We start from the raw sequence: 24,557 nt of genomic DNA, 5'->3' as shown, positions 1-24,557 counted from the left end.
CCCTTGTGACAGCAATATGCAGTGACAGGTACTCTTTATGGAGGTATCGAGGGTCTAAAAGACTCCAGACCCCTCCACTGCACTCCAAATTATTCAAAATGCTGAAATCTGCATTTTTGAATACTCGCATTTTTTTAAATTGGCGCCATTGGCAGTCCGGCAGTGCCGGCTGGTTGCTCAGGTCTCCCGGTGGGATAAGAGACCCAGACAGAGCCGTGGGGGGAGGGGGGGTTCCCCTGCCCTCTGGGATAATGGCTGAGCGGCTGCTATCTTCAGAAAGCTGACCGCCACAGCTGCAGGCATCATCCCGATACAACCACTTCTGTAAGCTGATGTTTCTCATCCAAACTGTTTGCACTAGGTATATGTGAAAAAAAGAACAAAAAAAGTTAGTTTTTTGTTTTGCTTGATTCGTTTATGTCCATCGAACGATTTAATGGTCTACATGATGGCACGACTATCTGCTCTCACGGCCGAGTGTTCATTTTCCGAAAATGAGTTTGAACGATTTTTTGTATGGTGTATAGTGTATGGCCAGCATTAGTGTGACCTTTTCTTGCTGCATGCTTGTTTCAAGTCACTCAAAGTATCAAGGCTGGTTGGACCCGGTTTCTCCGTCATTATCGGTGTCTGAAGGATGTAGTCACCTCAGAATTTGGTGTGCTGTATTAAAAATAACCTTCTTGCTGCGTCTTTGCTGTACAATACACCTTCTATAGGGATGAATAGTAACCTGTGTAAAATTGCACCTAAAATATGTCAAACATTCAGCACCGCACTTACCCAGAGGCGTAAAGTCTAATTGGGTGTGCCGACTGTCACTTTACCAGCCCAAATTCACACCTAGCATGAGTGTAGTCAGATAATGTTAGAGGCTTTTTTTGTGCTCCATAGACTTTTAAAACAGACTATTAAAGTCTATGGGGCAAAAAACACGTGATTCTGCCCCAAACAAGGAACTGAATCTTTTTTTTTTTTTTTTTTTGATTGATTGTTAAACTAACCATTGTATAAAAAAATAGTTGTTCATCTCGAGCATTGTCCTGCTTCCCTAAAAGCATGATAAAAACGTTCAGGTTGAAATGGGGGCTTAAGCCATTAGCAGTGCCGACTGATTGAATATTCCTATTCTTTGATAAGCCTAGTTGTGACTGGACCAGAGGCACCATACTAATGCTGTGCTCTGGGTAAAGATTTAGTAGTCTGGAAAGGACAAAAAAAAAAGTGTGTAATTAAAGCCCAACTCCAAGAAAAATAGGCATTGTCCCTTGGCAGTAGGGTCAGAAAGGTTAAATGCTTATTTGGGTCTAGGAGAAAATGGTAAAAGCTACAAGGAAAAAAAATTCTAAACGCAACACTTTTTTGTTTTTGCCCCCATTTTTCATGAGCTGAACTCAAAGATCTTGGCGCCGGTTCACACTGGCGCGACGCTACTTTCAGGGGCGACCTCCGAGATCGCTGTGCGAGCAGCGCGCCGCGACCTCGGAGCGGCCGCCACAGACTTCATAACATTGAAGTCTATGGGGTTCGCCTCCTGGTCGCCCCAAAGAAGCTCCGGTTTTCTAGGTCGGAGCGACTTGTGTCGCTCCTATTAGAACGGGTCCGTAGCTTCCCTATGGGAGGCGACCTGCGGCGACCTGTGAGGCGACCAGGTCGCCTCACAGGTCGCCCTAGTGTGAACCGGGGCTTAGACTCTTTCTATGTACACAAAAGGCCTATTTCTCTCAAATATTGTTCAAAAATGTCCAAAAATCTGTCTAAGTCTGCATTCACACTGGGGGCGGTTTCAAAGTCGCCGGACTCTGAAGCTGCCCGTGCAGCGCCACTTCAGCGGGGCTTGCAAACGACTTCTCTAATAGAAGTCAATGCAAGTCGCCCCCAAAGTAGTGCAGGAACCTTTTTTTCTAAGTCGGAGCGACTTGAGTTGGGGCTCTTTCACACGGGCGTTCCTTTTTTTTTTTTTTTGCCCGATCAGGTCCTTTTTTTTTTTTTTTTTTTTTTTTTTGTAACGGACACGGATGACACTTGTGTCATCCAGTCCGTATGTCCGTTTTTCATCCCATCCGTTTGCGGATGAAAAACTGACATAATGCATGTCTATGTAAATACGGATGTCTGCGGATGACACCACTGACATCCGTTTTTGCTTCCGTTCCGTTTTTTGAAAGGAAGAAAAAATAGGGTTCTCCTCCGTTCAAAAAAACTGAACTGAACTGAACTGACAAAAAACGGATGTCAGAGGATGATCATCCGATGACATCCGTATTTACATAGAGATACATTTTAGGGATGCACCGAATATTCGGCGGCCGAACATTATTCGGCCGAAAATAGAAAAAATAGCATTTTCGGTGTTCGGCCGAATAAGTCAAAAGGCCGAATAATTTTGTGCCGAACAATAGGGCTGAACGATAGTCGATATGATATCGACTATCGTTCTGTGGCCGTAGGCGATATTCATATCGCCGAGGTCACGATATTTACAGGGGGAAGGGACTCGGAGGAGGACAGGAGGACTCACAGACTTCCGTGTTAGGCAGGGGAAGCCGGGACACTTCAGCGGTGAGCATACATACATTACTCACTCGTGCACTGCAGCCCGCCCCACACATTCAGTGAGTCTTACTCTCCTCCCTAGTTTTTTCAATGGCACATTCAGGAAGCCAATCACGCCATGATTAGCTGCACAGCGAACCAATCACGCGTGCCTGCACACCTGATTGGTTCCGCTGTGCCGCTACTCACGGCGTGATTGGCTTCCTGAATGTGCCATTGAAAAAACTAGGGAGGAGAGTAAGACTCACTGAATGTGTGGGGCGGGCTGCAGTGCACGAGTGAGTAATGTATGTATGCGGCTGTGCTCCTTTCCAGGCTCCTACTAGTCCACCTCCAGCCTCCTACTACCACCACTATGAGAGACTGTCTGTCACTGTATAATCTGATCGAGTCCACACTGACACTGACTGACTGTCACTGAGTAATTGATGTTACCACATTAACCCTGACCTGCCCAGTGCCCTGTATCTGCAATTAAAATTTACAAGGCTGCCTGCATGCTTCCTGATTTCCATTCCCAGCATCCTTCCCAATCCCTACAGTGTCACTAACATTAACCCTATGGTACAAGGCTGCAGTGTGCACTGAATCCCATTCCCTACAGTAACATTTAGGGAGAGAGACATGAGAGGACAAGAGAGAGAGAGACATGAGAGGACAAGAGAGAGAGAGAGAGACACGAGAGGACAAGAGAGAGGACAAAAAATTGGCAAAATAAATGGAAAAAATGCGAAACACCGCGTTCGGTATTCGGCCTTCGGCCAAGAATTTCATTTCGGTGCATCCCTAATACATTTTGTCCGTTTTTTCATCCGCAAACGGATGGGATGAAAAACGGACATACGGAACGCCCGTGTGAAAGAGCCCTTGCTCCTATTAGAACTATTCCATTGCACTGAATGGAGCACGACTTGTCAGGTGGCTAAGTCGCCTGACAAGTTGCCCCAGTGTGAACGCAGGCTTAATCTGTGTTGGAAAGCACTTCTCCTTTGCCGAGATAATCCATCCACCTCACAGGTGTGGCATATCAAGATGCTGATTAGACAGCATGATTATTGCACAGGTGTGCCTTAGGCTGGCCACAGTAACGGCGCTTTTCCACTGCATGGAACCGTACCGGTTTGGCACGCTTTTGTGCTTTTCCACTGCGTTACCGCATGGTATAGGGTCGGTACGGTACGGTATAGGTTTGCTTTTCCACTGCATGGAACCGAACGGTACGGTACGGCTCTGAAAAAACAGTACCTACTCGATTGTGGTTCCAACAGGTACCAAACTGGTACCATATCCCACAATCCTTTGCATGCAGTCACTACTAGCCACTGATTGGTCAGAGAATCACACCCACCCCGTTGTTATCCCACCCACTTAACTTTAGTACTACTTTAGTGGAAAAGCAAACCTATACCGTACCGAACCGTTCCGACACTATACCATGCGGTACCGCAGTGGAAAAGCAAACCGGGCCAAGCAGGGCCGAGTAGAGCCGAGCCGGTACTAGCCGGTACTTGCAGTGGAAAAGTGCCATAAAAGGCCACTCTAAAATGTGCAGTTTTATCACACCGCACAATGCCACAGATGTCGCAAGTCTTGAGGGAGCGTGGAATTGGCATGCTGACTGCAGGAATGTCCACCAGAGCGGTTACCCATTAATTGAATGTTCATTTCTCTACCATAAGCCATCTCCAAAGGTGTTTCAGAGAATTTGGTAATACATCCAACCGGCTTCTCAACCGCAGACCACATGTAACCACACCAGCCTTCACCTCCAAGATCGTCTGAGACCAGCCACCCGGACAGCTGCTGCAACAATCTGTTTGTACAACCAAAGAATTTCTGCACAAACTGTCAGAAACCGTCTCAGGGAAGTTCAACTGCATGCCCGTCGTCCTCATCGGGGTCTTGACCTGACTGCAGTTCGTAACCAACTTGAGTGGGCAAATGCTCACATTCGATGGTATCTGGCACTTTGGAGAGGTGTTCTCTTCATGGATGAACCACGGTTTTCTTATATCTTTTTGAGTTCAGCTCATGAAAAATGGTGGCAAAAACAAGTGTTGCCTTTTATAAATTTGTTCAGTATATTTTATTTACTAGAGCCTATGCTTCCCCAGCAGACCGTGCTCCCCTATGTTCCAGCAGGAAATTGTCCCTCAGCATCCTCCGGTCCAATGCAGGGCTCTAGGTACTACATTGGTCTTGGTGATATCAGGGGCGTCCGACAGTCAGAGCATAAGGGAGAGGTGGCTGACGGGACCAGTCTTGCAGCGTGGAAGAGCCTGCAAAAGTGAAACTTCAAGTAAGCAAAACTGCTTTACCAAGCCTCCTAGATGTATGAGCATTTAGGTGCAGTCATACATGGATCGAAATTCGTACGTTTTATCCACATATAGGCAGGCTCGTTGTACAGAAGTCAGTCTATCAATCAACTTCTGTACAACCAGCGCCTCAGTTTTTCAAGAACGATTAGTGCCGCTGGCTATATCAGCAGCACTGATCAGTGTATTCTGACGTTAGAACACAATAGCACATCGGACAATAGAAAGACACCGCTCAAGGTAAATCATCCTCAAATAGTCCTTGTTGAGCACAGAGAAAGGGTGCTGGCTCTGCATGCACAGCATAGGAGAACAAAAAATATATCTGGATGGCCGCACTCCGATGCAACTCTCATTTATTGGAATGATTAAAATCCATACAGCATTGTAGAGGTACAGGAATGAAGAAAGCTGACGCGTTTTGCACCTACATTCGTGCTTCGTCATAGCTAACAATAGCACAGCGGAAGTGATTCCTCCATCCACACCGTATGTATGAATGGGGGAACGGAGTCATTTTTTTTTTTTTTTTTTTTTTTTCCGTTTAACCCGCTGGTTGAATGAAGAAAAATGATTGAATTGGCCAGTTTAACCCTTGCAGTGGGGGTATCATTATTTCTGGGGGTGGATTATTTCTTCCATTGCCAATTTTGAAAAATGTTTCATGGAGTTGCATACTTTTTACTTCTGGAATGAAAGGTAGATTAACGTTCTCTCACCATGGGGCATCATGCCTAAAAATGGAAAACTACAGATTGTGGGCTTAAGGGAAACTTACACTGGTTGGGGGTCTATTTTATAAAAAAAAAAAAAAAAATTGAAAGTGTTACTAAACCTAGGGCCCTGCATTTATCTGATTGCGAACTGTACACAAAACATGGAAATGCAATTATTTTAGTAAATATAAACTGCTAAATACTTTTTCTCATCATCAGTATATAGCAGTTTTGTGATGTCTAGCAATTTCAAGTTAAAGCTTGTAGGAGGAGTTTTCATTCTGCACTGAGCTGTCCTAGCAGGATGCAGGGCCCCTGACCCTCTATCTGGACAGTGCTGATTGGCCCTGTGCTGATCACATGCACCCTCCCAAAAAAATAAAAATAGCAATACACACCAAACTGAGCATGTGCAGCCTGTCCCCTGGCTCTGTGTTATCAGAAAATGATAGGGGCAGTGGAAGGAGGAGAGGATCAGAGAAGACAGGATCAATCAGCCTTTTTACACAATGCAGAGGATTAACCCCTTATGTTCCACAGTGAGTAAAACAAGCATGCTTTACTGCATATACAGACTGTGTTTACTGTTGTGGGTTAAGTGGCACTTTTTAAGTCTAAACTAATTTGAAATGGCATTTTTAGTCTATAAAAAAAAAAAAAAAAAAAAAAAAAAATTTTATATATATATAAAACTATGTAGCCGAAAAATAAAATCTGTGGAAAATCTTTATTTGATCACTTTATTGTTCATTTATCCTTGTGTATTTTACAGGCTGAAGTTTATATTGTGTGAATAAAGAAGCATGCATTGATGTTCTACCTTGGACTTGGTCATGGTTAGTAAGAGTGGGAAGTCACCAGTTGGCCAAAAACTAAATGAAAGCTTTGAGGACAAGCATGATAGGAGACTAGAATTTCATGAGATTCTAAGAAGTCGCTACAACCTCACCACTTGCCGCCAGGATGGTCCAACTTGGGGCAAGGAACAAGAGAAGCATTCTCCGCGTGAGGAGGAGTTCTTCAGGAGGAGACATCTTTGGACTGATGAACTGGGAAAACTTCGGTCTCCACCAAAGTTAAAGAGATATATTCGATATTCACCAGTGAAACAAAATCTAAACCGATCTCTTTTGGAAGACCGTCAGTTTCTATCATCAGGCAGTCAGGTAAATGTTATTTCATTTATGTGTTGTGCAAGAAATGTATCCCATATGATGAGAAATAGCATGATAACTGTTATGCACTATAAATACTGGAATTTCCCAGTTAGAGGCCATTTCCATTTTGGATTAATGCATAATGCACATGGAAATGCCCCTAAGCCTCGGTTCACAGTATGAACCACATGTGAATCGCACAGGACCACACTGCATTCCTGTTCAATTCACATGTGATTTAGTGCAGTGAGTTTTGAGGGCATTCATTTAAATTGGCTCAAATCACACCGCATTGCACTGTAGGGTTGAGGTTAGTCATGCATGCATCAGTTTGGGAACCACACTGCAACTGGATCGTGTGGTACTTTTGTACATTGTAAGCCGGTGTGGGCAAGTGCACTGTTTTGTGACCTGCTTTTGGGTCCTGCTTTAACCACTTAAGCCCCGGAAGATTTTACCCCCTTCCTGACCAGGGCCTATTTTGCGATTCGGCACTGCGTGACTTTAACGGACAATTGCGCGGTCGTGCGACGCTGTACCTAAGCGAATTTGACGTCCTTTTTTTTCCCCACAAACAGAGCTTTCTTTTGGTGGTATTTGATCACCTGTGCGATTTTTTTTTTTTTTTTTTTTTTTTTTTTTTTATCATGCGCTATAAACAAAAAAAGAGCATCAATTTTACAAAAATAACAATATTTTTCACATTTTTTTTTATATGAAATTCCCCCCCAAAAAAATGTAAAAATCTAAATTTAACATTTTTGGCCAATTTGTTTTATGCTACATATGTTTGGTAAAAAAAAAAATCGCAAAAATCGTATTTTGATTGGTTTGCGCAAAAGGTATCGCCTTTACTAGCAAAGGTAAAGATTTTTGTCATTTTTTGTTGTGTGTTTTTTTTTTTTTTTTTTTTTTAACAAGATTTTTTTTTTTGCGGTACTGCGACATTGCAGTGGACAGATCGGACCCTTGACTGACATTTTTGACACTTTTGGGGTTACCCGTGACATTACTGCAGTAATCAGTGCTATACATATGCACTGTTACTGTAAAAATGACACTGGCAATGAAGGAGTTAACTGTATTGAGGAGGGAGGGCTTTTGAGGAGGGAGGGGTTAAGTGTGTCCTAGGGGCGTGTTTCTAACTGTGATTGGCTGTGGATACTAGTGTAAGAACAGAGATCAACGGTCCTACATAGTAGAACCGTCTGATCTCCATTCTTACACAGGGAAGAATGACAGGCGGCTTTGTTTACATCAGCCGCCTGCCTTTCTTCCGGTGTAATGGACGATCGCGAGTGCCCGGCGGACATTGAATGTGGTAAGGGAAACACGAACGGATCCTGGGATTTCCCGTTCCACATTAGTTCGAACCTAAGCTGAGGGCCAGTTCACACCATAGAAACACAGTCTGAATGCATTCCGGATGTGCGCTTTTGATGCGTTCCGCTGCATTTTTTTTGCAGTCCAGTGCATTCCCCCCCCCCCCCAAATAAGGGCATGTGTGTTTCAGTGCGTTTCTGTGCGTTTTTGATGTGTTTTACCATGTTCCGTTTAGAAAAAATGCATCATGTTCTACTTTTTTTTTTTTTTTTTCTGCAACTGGAACACACTGAAATTAAGTGTGTTAGTGTGAACATTGGAAACCATATAATCTACTTTCTATGCCTTTTTGATGCAGAAAAACACACTGGACTACATGTAGTGTGAACGGTCTCTTAGTGTATTTTTCCACAAGCCGCACATCGCTTCACACCCTCCGTCCTAGCCTCACAGCTGTTGGCATACGGATTAAGGCTCAGTTCACACTGGGACGGCTTCAAAGTCGCCCAACTCTGAAGCCTGTGCAGCGCGACTTCAGCATTGCTTGCAAACAACTTCTCTTATAGAAGTCAATGCAAGTCCCCCAAGTAGTGCAGGAACCTTTTTCTAAGTCGGAGCGACTTGAGTTGCTCCGATTATAATGGTTCCATTGCACTCAATGGCGTGTGACTGTGTGTATGTGTGTGTGTGTATGTATGTATGTATATGTATATGTATGTGTGTATGTATATGTATATATATATATATATATTAGAGCTGCACGATTAATCGTATGAAAATCGCGATCTCGATTCACCCCCCCTGACGATCTAAACCTGACATATGCTCGATTCTTTGCATAGCTGAGGGAGCAGAGAAAACGGCTGTGGAAAACTCCCAGTAACTATAAACAAAATGATTACATTGTATCTTTCCTCCCGCAAACGCCTATGGGTCCTTTCACACGGCCGCTCCGTGTGAAAGGTCCACTGCGGGACTTTTTTTTTTTTTTTCCACGGAGCGGATGACATTTCTGTCATCCGCTCTGTGTGCCCGCATATCATCCCATCCGTTTGCGGATGATATGCGGACATAATGTAAGTATATGGCACTGCGGATGTCAGCGGATGACACCGCTGACATCCGATTTTCCTTCCTTTCCGTTTTTTACACGGAAGGAAAAATGGGGTTCTGTTCCATTCGTATAAACGGAACAGAACTGAAAGGAGGAAAATCGGGTGTCAGCGGATGGTATTCCGCTGACACCCGCAGTGCCATTCACTTACATTATGTCCGCAAATCATCCGCAAACGGATGGGATGATTTACGCACACACGGAGCGGCCGTGTGAAAGGACCCTATCGGCATTAAGTCTCCCAGTAACTATAAACAAAATGATTACATTGTATCTTTTCCTTCCCTCTGCCAGGGAGAAAGGAAGTTTAACCTCTTAAAGACTAGACCCTTTTCTGACACTGGTTGCTTGCAAGTTAAAATCAGTTTTTTTTGCTAGAAAAGTACTTAGAACCCCCAAACATTTTATATATTTTTTTTTAGCAGAGACCCTACAGAATAAAATGGCGATTGTTGTAATATTTTATGTCACACTGTATTTGCGCAGCAGTCTTTCAAGCGCAATAAACTTTAATGAATAAAAAAAAACGTAACAGTAAAGTTATCCCAATTTTTTTTTTGTTACACAGAGAATCGTGAGAGAATCGTGATCTTTATTCCAAGCTAAAAAATCGTGATTCTCATTTTGGCCAGAATCGTTGCAGCTCTAATATATATATATAATATATATATGTGTATGTATATATATATATATATATATATATATATACAGTGGGTACGGAAAGTATTCAGACCCCCTTAAATTTTTCACTCTTTGTTATATTGCAGCCATTTGCTAAAATCATTTAAGTTCATTCTTCTTCCTCATGAATGTACACCCAGCTCCCCATATTGACGGAAAAACACAGAATTGTTGACATTGTTGCAGATTTATTAAAAAAGAAAAACTGAAATATCACATGGTCCTAAGTATTCAGACCCTTTGCTGTGACACTCATATATTTAACTCGGGTGCTTTCCATTTCTTCTGATCATCCTTGAGATGGTTCTACACCTTCATTTGAGTCCAGCTGTGTTTGATTATACTGATTGGACTTGATTAGGAAAGCCACACACCTGTCTATATAAGACCTTCCAGATCACAATGCATGTCAGAGCAAATGAGAATCATGAGGTCAAAGGAACTGCCTGAAGAGCTCAGAGACAGAATTGTGGCAAGGCACAGATCTGGCCAAGGTTACAAAAAGATTTCTGCTGCACTTAAGGTTCCTAAGAGCACAGTGGCCTCCATAATCCTCAAATGGAAGATGTTTGGGACGACCAGAACCCTTCCTAGAGCTGGCCGACCGGCCAAACTGAGCTATCGGGGGAGAAGAGCCTTGGTGAGAGAGGTAAAGAAGAACCCAAAGATCACTGTGGCTGAGCTCCAGAGATGCAGTCAGGAGATGGGAGAAAGTTGCAGAAAGTCAACCATCACTGCAGCCCTCCACCAGTCGGGGCTTTATGGCAGAGTGGCCCGACGGAAGCCTCTCCTCAGTGTAAGACACATGAAAGCCCGCATGGAGTTTGCTAAAAAAACACCTGAAGGACTCCAAGATGGTGAGAAATAAGATTCTCTGGTCTGATGAGACCAAAATAGAACATTTTGGCCTTAATTCTAAGCGGTATGTGGGGAGAAAACCAGGCACTGCTCATCACCTGTCCAATACAGTCCCAACAGTGAAGCATGGTGGTGGCAGCATTCATGCTGTGGGGGTGTTTTTCAGCTGCAGGGACAGGACGACTGGTTGCAATCGAGGGAAAGATGAATGCGGCCAAGTACAGGGATATCCTGGACAAAAACCTTCTCCAGAGTGCTCTGGACCTCAGACTGGGCCGAAGGTTTACCTTCCAACAAGACAATGACCCTAAGCACACAGCTAAAATAACGAAGGAGTGGCTTCACAACAACTCCATGACTGTTCTTGAATGGCCCAGCCAGAGCCCTGACTTCAACCCAATTGAGCATCTCTGGAGAGACCTAAAAATGTCTGTCCACCAACGTTTACCATCCAACCTGACAGAACTGGAGAGGATCTGCAAGGAGGAATGGCAGAGGATCCCCAAATCCAGGTGTGAAAGACTTGTTGCATCTTTCCCAAAAAGACTCCTGGCTGTATTAGATCAAAAGGGGGCTTCTACTAAATACTGAGCAAAGGGTCTGAATACTTAGGACCATGTGATATTTCAGTTTTTCTTTTTTAATAAATCTGCAACAATGTCAACAATTCTGTGTTTTTCTGTCAGTATGGGGTGCTATGTGTACATTCATGAGGAAGAAGAATGAACCTAAATGATTTTAGCAAATGGCTGCAATATAACAAAGAGTGAAAAATTTAAGGGGGTCTGAATACTTTCCGTACCCACTGTATATATGTGTATGTGTATGTGTGTTTATATTGTGTTCGTCAAGTAGTTAAGGTATGGGCAACACTCACCTGACTTCAATCAGTTTCACACTTGTTCAGGGACCCTTTCCCTGAAACTGACACTATCTGCATATTTACACAGCAACAGACTGCCTATCTGTCACAATATGTGCATGTATATGTAGGGGCAGCCATATTTGGTCATAACACGCAGTCTTTTTTTTTTTTTTTTTCGGATTTGTACTGCTGCACAGTGATTGTGCTTTACTGCTTCTTTCCACAATACATGAGGAAGCCACCTAACAACAATACTCCAGTTGTGGCTAAGTGGTTAGCGCTTCCGCCTAGCAGTACTGGGGTCCTCGGTTCAAATCCCAACCACAACACTGGCTGCCTGGAGTTTGCATGTTCTCCCTGTGCCTGCGTGGGTGTACTCCGTTTTCCTTCCACACTCCAAAGGCATGCTGGTAGATTAATTGGGTTCTGTCTGAACTGTCCCCTATTATGTGTGTATATGAATGTAAGTTAGGGACCTAAGATTGTGTCACGGCCAGGGGTCAGGTTTGGAGACCAGTAGCTATAGTGGACTCCCACTGACCAGCAGGATTAGTATACAAGCAGGTCACCCTGGCAAATAACGCATCCTCATCTGAGGTGCAGAGTCTAAATACTAACCGGTGCTCACCAGAGCTACTGATGGAGGAGAAGGGTTTAGCTACGTGTTGGTACCAGGTCGTGGTCCCTCAGGATTGCCCCACCAGGAGGCAAGCAAGCCAGGGTCCAGTAGTGGATATTGGAGGAAAGGATCAAACAGAAGCGTAGTCAGTAACAAATAGTTGCAGGTTGGGATCAAGCTGAAGTGTAGTCGACTAACAAGCCAAGAGTCAGTAATAAGTGGCAGTAAAGATAGGGATGGCAGCAGGAAAGAAAAAAGCAAGGTACTGGCTGGAGAGAGTACAATAATCTGGCGAATGGAAAGTGCAGAGACATGGTTTATATCAGGAAATTCATGGGAGGAGCTAAGAGTTCAAAGTTCAGGCAAGGCATCACAGCTGGGAGCAGACAGTAATGGCACCCAGTGGAAGAGTAAAGCCTAGTACACACTAGCAGGGCTGAACGAAAAAAAAAAAACTGGCAGCGATCTTCCCTGCTGTGCCGTAAGTGGCCGATATTCCAAATATTGCTTGTGTACGGGTAAAATGATGTCACATAGCATAATTCCATTTACAAATGTTATTGAATATGCCACTCCCATATGTACAAATTAAAGATATAAGCAATGAAATGTTGTCATGACATCACTTCCGGGTACTGGCGCCAGATTAAAAAAAAATGACAGCATTCAAAACACCCAAACTTGACATTTTGAATGCTTTTAAGTGCAGAGGGGGGGTTTTGGGTCTTTTAGACCCCCAGATCCCTCCACAAGAGTACTTTTCAATAAAAAAAAAAAAAAAAAAAAATTCTTAAATGTATGAAGATACCGATATGCAATGGCCAAAATATTGGTATCGGTAACGAAAAACCGATATCAGTCGATCACTAGTTATAAGTACTCAATAGGTGCAAAAAAATACAGGTTTATTATATCAGAGATTCACATTCGCTCCCAGGTCTTATGCTCACCTTCTGTGTTATCTCAGGTAGTATTTTTAGCACTCTGTTGTTACTGTTAGGCTACAGAATAAATTGGTACCTTTTTGTTGTGAAAATTAGGAGAGGGGATGAGCTTAAGTAGTTTAGAAAAAGAATACCAGGCAGGGCTGACACCAGACAGTAATCAAAAATACTGCGTGTTGCATATCTCAAAATATAAATAATAGCAAACTTGTAAAAGGTACAGTTTATAGAAGTAAGGAAAAACACAGCTTATGGTGTTGCACAGCTATATAAAGATTGAGTATTTCTGTTGTAAAATTTTCAAAAAGCATTCTCAGAATATTTACCTGCACTAAGATATAGCAGAAGCCAAAGTATCCCAATGCTCTTGCCTTTCTTACTTTCTCCTTCCCTTCCCTCTTTTTGTCTTCCTTCCTTCCTGGGTTACCAAGAAGTTGTTCCAGCAGCATAAATGTGGTGCCAAGGGCAGAGAAGGTCAGAGTTACCAAAAAAAAAGTGCTAGCGCTCCCAGCAGGCTTTCGTAGGAATGGGCTCCAGAGTCGGAAAACCTGTAATCCCCTGTAAAATGGCAATAGGGCTGACCTATCTATGGTGGCACACCCACACCTGGTTACTCTGCAAACATATCGGAAAATTTGTGTTGTGTAGAAAAAACGTTTCCCCTTCAGCACATATCATGTGACCATATGTCATGTGTGTCAAAGCAAAATTAAAATGATCCCTCCTGGAATTCAGGACTTTAAGTACAAATAGGACACTGAAAACCTTAATATCATAAAAAATGTTGCATTTAATAAATCCCATTAAAAACATGGAACACACGTCATGTAGACACAGATACAAAAATATATTGCTTAACGAATAGAATATTGTACAACAATAGATATGTATGTGAAATGACAGATCCTAGTGGTTGAAGGTAATAGTGATGCACTTGTCTCTGTAGCATCCAACGCATTTCAGGTTAACCACTTAAGCCCCGGAGGATTTGGCTGCTAAACGACCAGGGGGTATTTTGCGATTCGGCACTGCGTGACTTTAACGGACAATTGCGCGGGCGTGCGACGCTGTACCTAAACGAATTTGACGTCCTTTTTTTCCCACAAACAGAGCTTTCTTTTGGTGGTATTTGATCACCTGTGCGACTTTTTTTTTTTTTTATCACGCGCTATAAACAAAAACAGAGCGTCAATTTTGCAAAAATAACAATATTTTTCACATTTTTTTTATATGAAATTCCGCCAAAAAAAATGTAAAAATCAAAATTTTTTAACATTTTCGGCCAATTTGTTTTATGCTACCTATGTTTGGTAAAAAAAAAATCGCAAAAAGCATATTTTTATTGGTTTGCGCAAAAGTTATCGCATTTACTAACAAAGGGAATGATTTTTGTAATTTTTTTTTGTTTTTTTAACGCGTAATGGCGGCGATCTGCGATTTTATTTTGCGGTACTGGGACATTGCGGCGGACAGATCGGACCCTTGACTGACATTTTTGACACTTTTGGCGTTACCAGTGACATTTCTACAGTAATCAGTACTATACATATGCACTGTTACTGTAAAAATACACTGGTAGTGAAGGGGTTAACTTTATTTGAGAGGGAGGGGCTGTGTGTGTCCCTAGGGGCGTGATTCTTACTGTGATTGGCTGTGGCTTGAGCTGTAGGGACACTGATCAACGGTTCTACACTGTAGAACCGTGTGATCAGTGTTTTTACACCGAGGAGAATGACAGGTGGCTTGTTTACACAAGCCACCTGACTTTCTCCCTCTCCCCCGACGATCGCCGAGTGACCGGCGGACATCGGGTCCGCCGGTCACACGCGCGGGGGGGGGGTCCGTGACCGCGCGGGAGCGGGAGCGCGCTCGCTCCCCAGAGCCTCACAGGCTAGCGACGTAGACCTACGTCGCTCTGCCTGTGAGAGGCTGACTGCCGCAGTAAATATACTGTGAGCAGTCGGCAAGCGGTTAATACCCTTCATCAGGGGATAATCTAGGGAGATTGTCAGCTTGAAACAATATGAATGCACACGAAGGCAGAGACGCTATAACCATATTTGGAGAGCAGATGTAGTCCAGGAGAGGAAAGGGGGGGGTACTGTGGGGGTGGTTTTTTTCCAGGTTAACGCCTCAAAAGTAATTTTAAAGAGCCCCAGGGTGGGTGGTATAAATACTTGTCAACAAAGACCACAGGAACGATGGAGGGAGCAGGAAGGATTGTGAGGAAGAGTAATCACTATGCGAAAAGGATAACTCCATATAGAATAGTGAAGTAGTAAGAGGTCTGGGCATGAAATTTGCGTAAGGAATATCCCACGTGCATAAGATCCTCTCTGATAATACAAATCGTGTCCTCTTCAACCTCCTGTCCTGCTACCAGTCATGTGTGTCAATGATCAGGTGACCAGCACTGTCAGGAGCTTTCAGCAGCATTTTGATATTTCAGCCCTAATTATTGCCTACCTTTTAAAAGTTTGACTGTAGACCCACTTCAGTCTGGATCAATATACACATTTTTCTTGAAATGTCCTATTATGTTTGTAAAGTATACAAAAAATATGTGAAATTTCAAGCTTACAGTATGCACCTGTGAATGCACCCTGCCTGCGAATAGATGTGAGAAACCCCAGTGGTTACCACAATTGGCTGCAAGTAGGCAGCCCTGTTGAAAACATTGAGGGGCTACCAGTTCTTGCAGCTAATTGCGCTCACTCAAGCAGCGATCACATGCCAGTGATTGGCCCTGGACGCTATCGGTAAATCCCCTCACCCCTATTACTTTCCTGAACCTTCATTAAATCCAGCGCTGTGCATGTCTGCAGTTCTTCTCTCCCCCCACTTCCCAGGTTCTTGCTGGCTTTTGAGGGGGACCGGGAGCCATTGGCTCCCGCTGCTGTCAATCCAAGCCAGTGAAGAGGGAGCTGATGGCAGGGTTGAGTCCTGCTGCCAGTGTCAATGGACGCTGCAGCAGGGCTCAGGAGCAAGTGTGCATAAGCGCCCCCATGGGAAGGGGCACTTGTGGGGCTACTGGACATAGAGGAGCCAGGAGAAGAGCAGGTTCAAGCTCGCTCTGTGCAATGGAATTGCATCGCATACTAGCACATTACGTGACACTTACCTGCAGCGAAGCCTGCGTTCTCCCCACTGCCGGCCGCATCCATCTTCGCCCGTCTTCCTTCCAGTTCTGGGGACTCTGGGTGTATTACTGGCCAGAGCCAAGTGACGTCACTCCGGCGCATGCATGCGGGAACCACCGGTCACGGCACAGGGCTCTAAAGAAACGGCACAGGCGGCCGTTCTTCAGAGCGCACACACTGATGACGTCATCGGCTATATTCAATGTAAATCTCTCCTAAACGGTGCAAGTTTAGGAGATATTTACAGTACCTATAGGTAAGCCTTATTATAAGCTTACCTAAAGGTGAAAGTCATCAAAGTGGGTTTACAACCACTTTAACTGACCGAAAGGGGGCAAATAGGATAAGTAAGTTGTTAGCATTTACATACACATAATGATATAGCTAAACCATATAAGCATCTGTATGAATGGCTTTCAAGGAATTCGAGAATAGGCTTGGAACATGTCAATTACCTGATTAAAGAGAACAGTAAGAATATTGTAGGGTTCTGACTTAGGCCTCTTTCAGTTTTTTTTTCTTCCGCTCCTGCGTTTTTTTTTTTTTTTTTGCACGGACACGGATGACGCCTGTGTCATCCGGTCCGTATATCCGCATATCATCCCATCTGTTTGCGGATGATATACGGACATAATGTATGTCTATGTGCATTGCGGATGTCAGCGCATGACACCGCTGACATCCGATTTTGCATCCGTTCCGTTTTTTTAAACGGAACAAAAATAGGATTCTGTTCCGTTCCAAAAAACGGAACAAAACTGAAAGGACGAAAATCGGATGTCAGCGGATAGTCATCCGCTGACATCCGCAATCCCATAGACAAACAGATGGGGTGATTTACGGACATACGGAACGTCCGTGTGAAAGAGGCCTGAATGCACAATGGGATATTGTGGACAAGGCTAACCACTAAAGCTGGCTATACAGTAGATAGAAAATTGGTCGGTTCAGCAAGGACCAGACAAATTTCTGTCCAACTGGCCGTTCCTGCTTTATAGAAGTTGATTTAATGATCAGCTTCTCTTGAATGGGAATGCTGGAAAATTTTTCCTCGAATTGGCTGCAGTACTGATCAGTGTATTCGAACAGCGGAGGAGTCCCCACTGACGGAATACAATAGGGGAGGATTCCTCCATCCATCCTAAATCTGTGGATGGGGAAATCCATTCATTGTTTGTTTGTTTTTTTTTTTTTTGTTTTAGCCGCTGATTGATAAAAAAAAAAAAAACGATCCGTCTTTGGCTAGCTTTACATAGTAAACCCTTCTGTCTTTGCTGCATATAATAGACTGCAGTTGTTTTTTTGTATACCTTAATCAAGTGACATTTTCAAGGAAAGAATAGAGAGAGAGTTTTAAAAACAGTGTTTCTCTTACGTCCTCCGACAGTCGCCGCCATCTTCATATTCGTCACAATGGGGTATTAGACTTTGCTCCGAAGGAGTAGCTAGGCAACAGAATATGTCAATATAAAGGCTTTTAACATGTCCCCTCAGTCAATACCCTCCTACTTCCTGTATCCATACTTCAGTTTCAATGTCTAGCTTGTCAGGAGTAGCTGGTTGTCTCTATACTGGGGCATTTTGACTCAGCCTTTATTTTCTCTTTGATTTTCTTTGAGTTTTTTTCTCTTGCTTTACTCAGCTGTTATTTTGTCAGCATTAGTTAGTTCTTCTGATGAAGAGGATTCGTGCGGGCTGGGTCTCGGGCTGATCCCCCTGGTCGCAGGTTGTGGGTCGGTGGCTTCCCAGCCTGCCATTGAGCGTTCAGCCAGGTATCGCTCCTGGCGCAGTGAACGACCCATCCCTGCTCGGTGCAGGGATGCTTGGTGAGGTGGCTACCTCATTGGACGCTGTGCGGTTTCTTAACCCACCATTATGCTGCGTCCTGGATGCGACTCTCCTTGCCTTGTGTGCAGCGGTTTGTTCGCCTGTGCGGGTTCCCCACGCCATCCGTGGAGGTAAGTGTATTTATGTGGGGACCTGTCTGTTTTGGGAGGGCTGTCAGTCTGGGACTGTGTTACCCTGCCTGTGTTCACACTGTGGATTTGTTTGTCCCTGTCTCTCTGGCTGCATGCTGTGGGCTACAAGGAGGGGGGGCTGTGCTGCACTGTCTGTGTCAGCCTGTGTATGTGTGTAGGTTGTGTGCTGTGGGACATGCTTTTGACCATGTTGGGGCACTTTACAGCGATCGCTGCGGCGATCCGCCATGTTTTTTTTTACATGAGTGGTGTTACATGCATCACTGTAGTGGGGGGAGCGGCGGTTTCGGCGCCAAACGACATCATTTTGCCTGCACTCGCCCAGCCGCATGTTTTAACTGTGGGCGGCCATTTTCTTGTAGCCTTCCATAGGCTTTAACAGAGCGCCCTGATTACATCACTTCCTCTTTCCTGATGTGCACCGATCAAGGCGGCAGCTACAGCGAGGGTCTCCTCAGGTTTTTACCCTTTCTGATCTTCCTTTATCCATTGCCTGGGTTCTGTGTCTTCCCTGTGGGGGTCTCAATTGTGCTGTGTGTGTGTGCGGTGGGCTGCGCTCGCCGCGCTTGTTAAAGGGGCAGTTAACCCCTTCTTGGCCAGCAATAATTTTTGGGCAATGGATTCTCAGAAGGGCAAATTTCCTACCACATTGATGGGTAGTCAGGGGACTGCTGTTTCCCCCCCAGGGGGAGATTTGGCTGCGATTGTGGCTAATCTGGCAGCACAGGTGCAAATGCTGGTGGCTGCTCAATCCACAAAAAGGTCCAGAGATTCAGTTTCCTCTGGTTCAGAGGGTGATGGTGCAGGGGCTGGTATGGCCGGGGTCTCCTTATCAGGGTCCCGTTCCTCCCTGGATCTTGTGGGGTCCGAGGTGGAGGCTGAGGTTGAAGGGGTGGATGATTCTCCCCCTGGCTCGTCTGAAGAGCTTGCACCCATGGATGAAATGGTTGCTTCTATTAAGCATACGCTGCGCTTGCAGGATGAACCGTCTCCGCCTTATGGGACAAAGAGACGGCGCAAAACATCGCAGGTTTTTCCCTGCACGGATGACTTTCAGAACGCTGTTAAGGAACAATGGCGTAATATCCGCAAGCCTTTTGCTGTACCCAGTAGGTTCAAATTGCGTTATCCTTTCACGCCCGCTACTGACGAGCGTTGGTGTGTACCACCTCCGGTGGATCACGCGATCGCGGTTTTGAATAAGTCCACTGCGATTCCTGCTGAGGATACCCCGGTGTTCCGGGATGCCACGGACAAGAGGCTGGAGTCTCTTGCCCGTCATACCTATTCTATTATAAGTTCTATGCTGAAAGCTCTGTTTGCTTCCCTTATGGCGGCCCAGGCGGTCGCGAGTTGGACGCAGGTGCTTAGACGCGTTTTGGTGGCTGATTCCGCCCCACAGGCGACATTGGACATGGTGGATCAAATCCATCAGGGTGTCATGTATTTGTGCGATGCGGACTTGGATATGGTCCCGTTGGCCGCACGTGTACACGGTGTGGCGGTGCTGTCTCGCCGTTTGGTTTGGTTAAAGTGTTGGTCGGTGGACCAATCTTCGCGCAAGACCTTAGCCAATCTACCTTATGACGGTTCTCGCCTTTTTGGCGAATCCTTGGATACTCTGATAAAGGGGATCACAGGGGGTAAGAGCACGCTCTTGCCCCAATCCCAAAAGGCTAAGGCGACTCCTGGTAAGAAGCATGCTTCCTTTCGGCCCTCTCAGGGGTCCTTTCGTGCCTTTCTCGTGCCGCATTATAAGGGCAAGCCGTTCAAAGGTCAGGGCTCCCAAAAGAAGCCGTGGACAGGTAAGCAGAAGTCCGGCCAGTCCGGATCCGCTGCCCACAACAGTGCGGCCTGAAGGGGCGCCCTCACCCGGTTCTGGGGTGGGGGGACGCTTGCTCGGTTTTCCACAACCATGGCTGACCCGTGTTCGGGACAGGTGGGTTCAGGAAATCGTTCGATCTGGTTACAAGATCGAGTTTCTTTCTCGGCCGGAGAGCAGATTTTTTCCCTCAAATCTTCAACTGTCTCCGGAGCGTTTGCGGGATCTGCACCTAGCGGTGCGGGACCTGAGGGCTCAGGGAGTGGTGGTTCCGGTGCCTCATCGGGACAGATTTCGGGGGTTCTATTCCAATCTGTTCACCGTGCCCAGGAAGGAGGGCAAAGTTCGTCCAATTCTGGACTTAAAGGCTCTGAACCGCTTTGTGCGGGTTCGCAAGTTCCGCATGGAATCTCTGCGGTCGGTGGTGGCTGCCCTGGTTCCGGGGGAATTCATGGCCTCCATCGACTTGAAGGATGCGTACCTACACATCCCCATTTTCGAGGGTCACCAGAGGTACCTTCGATTCACCATTGCGGAGGATCACTACCAATTCGTGGCGTTACCTTTTGGCCTCGCTTCGGCTCCGCGGGTTTTCACCAAGGTGCTTGCACCACTGCTGGCCTTGTTAAGGGCCCAGGGCATCTCTGTCCTGGGGTATCTGGACGATATTCTGGTTCGGTCTGGAGACGGATCTGTCCGTCACGGTGCAGACTCTACAGGAGTTTGGTTGGACGATAAATTATCCAAAGTCGACGCTGTGTCCGTCGGTTCGTCTTCCCTATTTGGGGATGATCCTGGACTCGGTCCAGGCGAAGGTCTTCCTACCGGACGACAAACTCAAGATTCTTCAGGGAGAAGTCCAGTCCCTCAGGGACGTTCCGTGCTCATCCCTGCGGAAGTGCATGCGGTGTCTGGGACTGATGGTCTCGGCTTTCGAGGCGATTCCCTTCGCCCAGTTTCACACGAGGAGTCTCCAAGCGGAGATCCTGTCCAGGTGGGACGGGCGTCCGCAATCTCTGGATATCCAGATTTCGTTGAGCCATCGCACCAGAAGAGATCTTCTGTGGTGGCTCCAGTCCCCGGCGGTGTCGGGGGGGGGAAAGTCTTTTCGTCCTCTTTCATGGACGGTGATCACCACGGATGCCAGCCTGTCGGGGTGGGGTGGTGTTCTGGGCGTTCTGTCCGCCCAGGGGACTTGGTCGGAGGAGGAATCCTCCCTTCCAATCAACATTCTGGAGTTGCGTGCGATAAATCTCTGCCTTCAACGTTGGACGGACAGGCTGCGCGGCTGTCCGGTTCGGGTGCAGACGGACAATGCCACGGCGGTGGCTTATGTCAATCACCAAGGGGGCACCAGGAGTGCCCGAGCGGCTCGGGAAGTGGCCGACATTCTTTCTTGGGCCGAGACTCATGTCCTGGCGATATCGGCGGTGCACATTCCGGGGGTGGAGAACTGGCAGGCGGATTATTTGAGCCGCCAGACCCTGGATCAGGGGGAATGGTCTCTCCACCCGGATGTCTTCCAGATGTTGTGCGCGAAGTGGGGTCTTCCGGATGTGGACCTGTACGCGTCTCGTCTGAACAACAAGGTGAAAAAGTTTGTGGCAAGAACGTGCGATCCTCGGGCAGACGCGTCAGACGCGTTAGTAGCCCCGTGGCATCAGTATCGGCTGCTGTATGCGTTTCCGCCGATTCAATTGCTGCCCAGGTTCCTTCGCAGGTTGTACTCAGAACCACACACGGTGATTCTTGTGGCACCGGACTGGCCTCGCCGGCCCTGGTACCCCGTGAACCTGGCGGTCGACGCTCCTTGGCGTCTGCCTCTTCGAGAAGATCTCCTGTCTCAAGGGCCGATATTCCATCCTGCTTTACAGTCGCTGGCTTTGACGGCCTGGCTGTTGAAACTGAGGTCCTGAAAGATAGGGGTCTTTCTCCGGAGGTCATTCACACATTGATTAACGCGAGGAAGTCTTCCTCGGGGAAGGTATATCACCGTGTTTGGAAAGCCTATTTTGCCTGGTGTGAGTCCAGGGGGTTTTCACCTCGCACATACTCTGTGTCTAGGGTGTTGTCTTTCCTTCAGACGGGTGTCGACCAGCGTCTGGCGTTGGCTACGGTCAAGGGTCAGGTATCTGCGCTGGCTGTTCTCTTTCAACGTCCTGTGGCGTCTAACTCTTTGGTTAGTACCTTTTGTTCAAGGGGTGCGACATCTGGTCCCTCCTAGGAGGGATCCTTTACCCCCTTGGGACTTGAATCTTGTTCTGTCCGTGCTACAACATGCTCCCTTTGAACGGATCAGGAAGATCTCGTTGCCCATGTTGTCCAAAAAAGTCGCTTTTTTGGTGGCGATCACTTCGGCTCGTAGGGTTTCGGAGCTGGCAGCTTTGTCCTGCAAGTCTCCGTATCTGGTCATTCATCTGGATAAGGTGGTCTTGCGACCTAACCCTTCTTTTCTTCCGAAGAGAGTTTCGGAGTTTCACATCAATGAGGACATTGTCCTGCCTTCGCTCTGCGCGAAGCCCAAACATCCGAAGGAGGTGGAGCTGCATTCCTTGGATGTTGTTCGGGCGATTAGGGTTTACCTGTCGTCTACGGAGTCCTTTCGGAAGACGGATTCCTTGTTTGTCCTTCCTGAGGGACCTCGGAAGGGCATGGCTGCGTCGGCCTCTACCATCGCCAAATGGATCAGACAGACTGTTGAACAGGCCTATGCTTTGAAGGGGAAAGTTCCCCCTGTGCCTGTGAAGGCGCACTCTACGAGATCTCTGAGTACGTCTTGGGCCTGTCGGCATGGGGCTTCTGTGGCCCAGGTGTGTAAGGCGGCGACTTGGTCGACCGTGCACACTTTCACAAAATTCTACAGAGTGGATGTTCAGGCATCGGCAGATGCTTCCTTTGGCCGCAAGGTTCTTAGTGCGGCAGTTCCTTAGAGCTCCTTGTATGGGCTCCTTGGCTGTTTGGGATACCTGTTGTTATCCCTAGGTTATTTGTTTTTCCTGGGTTGTTGCTTCTGTTGAGCAAGTTTTTTCTACTGTTGCCCAGCTGGTTTCCTTCCTTTGGTAAGGTTCTTTTCTCTGATGTGGAGACTGCGTTGCCTTTAGGCGCGGCTGCGTTTCCCACCCCTCATGTTTGCACTGCTTTGGGACGTCCCCATTGTGACGAATATGAAGATGGCGGCGACTGTCGGAGGACGTAAGAGAAAACTGAATTTTTGTAAAATCTTACCTGTAAAATTCCTTTCTCTGAGTCCTCCGACAGTCGCCGCCCCCACCCCTCTTCTGGGGTTTTGGTTGTATACTCTACTGCTATTCCACTGAAACTGAAGTATGGATACAGGAAGTAGGAGGGTATTGACTGAGGGGACCACCCCCTGGGGGTGGGATATGTTAAAAGCCTTTATATTGACATATTCTGTTGCCTAGCTACTCCTTCGGAGCAAAGTCTAATACCCCATTGTGACGAATATGAAGATGGCGGGCGACTGTCGGAGGACTCAGAGAAAGGAATTTTACAGGTAAGATTTTACAAAAATTCCGTTTTCAGCATAAGCTATGGTTTCTCAGCCAGGGTGCTGTCTAATTTCCCTCAGGGTGCCGCGAGAATAGGACCCAGTTTGTCCTGGTTCAGCATCATGAGTTGCCATAGTGCAGACAGGCCATCTGCCAGCACCACAAAGTACAATAATTATCTAGGGCCAGGACACACGGCATAATTCATTGCTGGGTCACGGTTTCTAGCTCGCCTGCACCATGCCAATGCATGACTCTGTTTGAGGGCAGGTAGCATGCAGGGCCGTTCTTCTGCTGAAAACTCCAACTCGCCAAAATCTCCAACCACGTCACTTCCGGTGACTCTCCAGCAGCAATAATTGGAGATTTTGAGGAGTTGGTGTTTTCACAGGACACCAGCAGCGTGTAAACTACGGTACATGACAGAACAACTGGTAAGGAGGAAAAAAGTTGTCACCACCTCGGAGGCGGCCATGTTGTTGGTTAGTAGCAGGCGAACTAAGAATGTCCACTTCTTATGCCGTGTACCATAGTGTACACACTACAGGTGTTCTGTGAAAACACCAACTCCTCAATCTCCAATTATTGCTGCTGGAGAGTCACCGGAAGTGGCGTGGTTAGAGATTTTGGCGAGTTGGAGTTTTCAACAGAACTCTGTCCCCAGCACTCAAGGAGTCCAGCATTTAGGGACAGAAGTCTGCCTCCTCCACCTCCCACCCTCTGCTGTGCTGCTGAAACCAAAAGGTAGGCCTCTGATGGCAAGAGGGGACTGTGAGATCGATGGACTGTGTTATTGGGGGCTCTGCGATGGGAGGGAATCTGATGTGATGGGGGATTCATGTATACGGGGTCTTCTGATGTTATAGGGGGCTCCTGTGTATAGAGGGGATTTTAACATGAAGTGTGGCTCTGACGTGAAGGGTTACGCTGACGTGAAGGGTGACTCCGATATGATG

The 24,557-nt window shown here is 46.3% G+C and overlaps 1 protein-coding gene across 1 annotated transcript in view; it reads left to right on the top strand.

Annotated features, from left to right (window-relative positions):
• The window catches only part of TRAF3IP3 (TRAF3 interacting protein 3), a 175,590-nt gene that overhangs the window by 48,175 nt on the left and 102,858 nt on the right, over positions 1–24,557 (top strand). Inside the window, exon 2 of the mRNA XM_082245836.1 lies at positions 6,363–6,756. Coding sequence (XP_082101962.1) covers positions 6,424–6,756 — 333 coding nt within the window. The 5' untranslated portion in view covers positions 6,363–6,423. The remainder of the gene's footprint in view (positions 1–6,362; positions 6,757–24,557) is intronic.

Source organism: Pelophylax lessonae (assembly GCF_965119305.1).
Source record: "Pelophylax lessonae genome assembly, chromosome: 2".
In the NCBI taxonomy this organism is placed as follows: domain Eukaryota; kingdom Metazoa; phylum Chordata; class Amphibia; order Anura; family Ranidae; genus Pelophylax; species Pelophylax lessonae.
The sequence above is the reverse complement of the archived record's forward strand: the minus strand, read 5'-3'. Positions and strand labels throughout refer to the sequence as shown.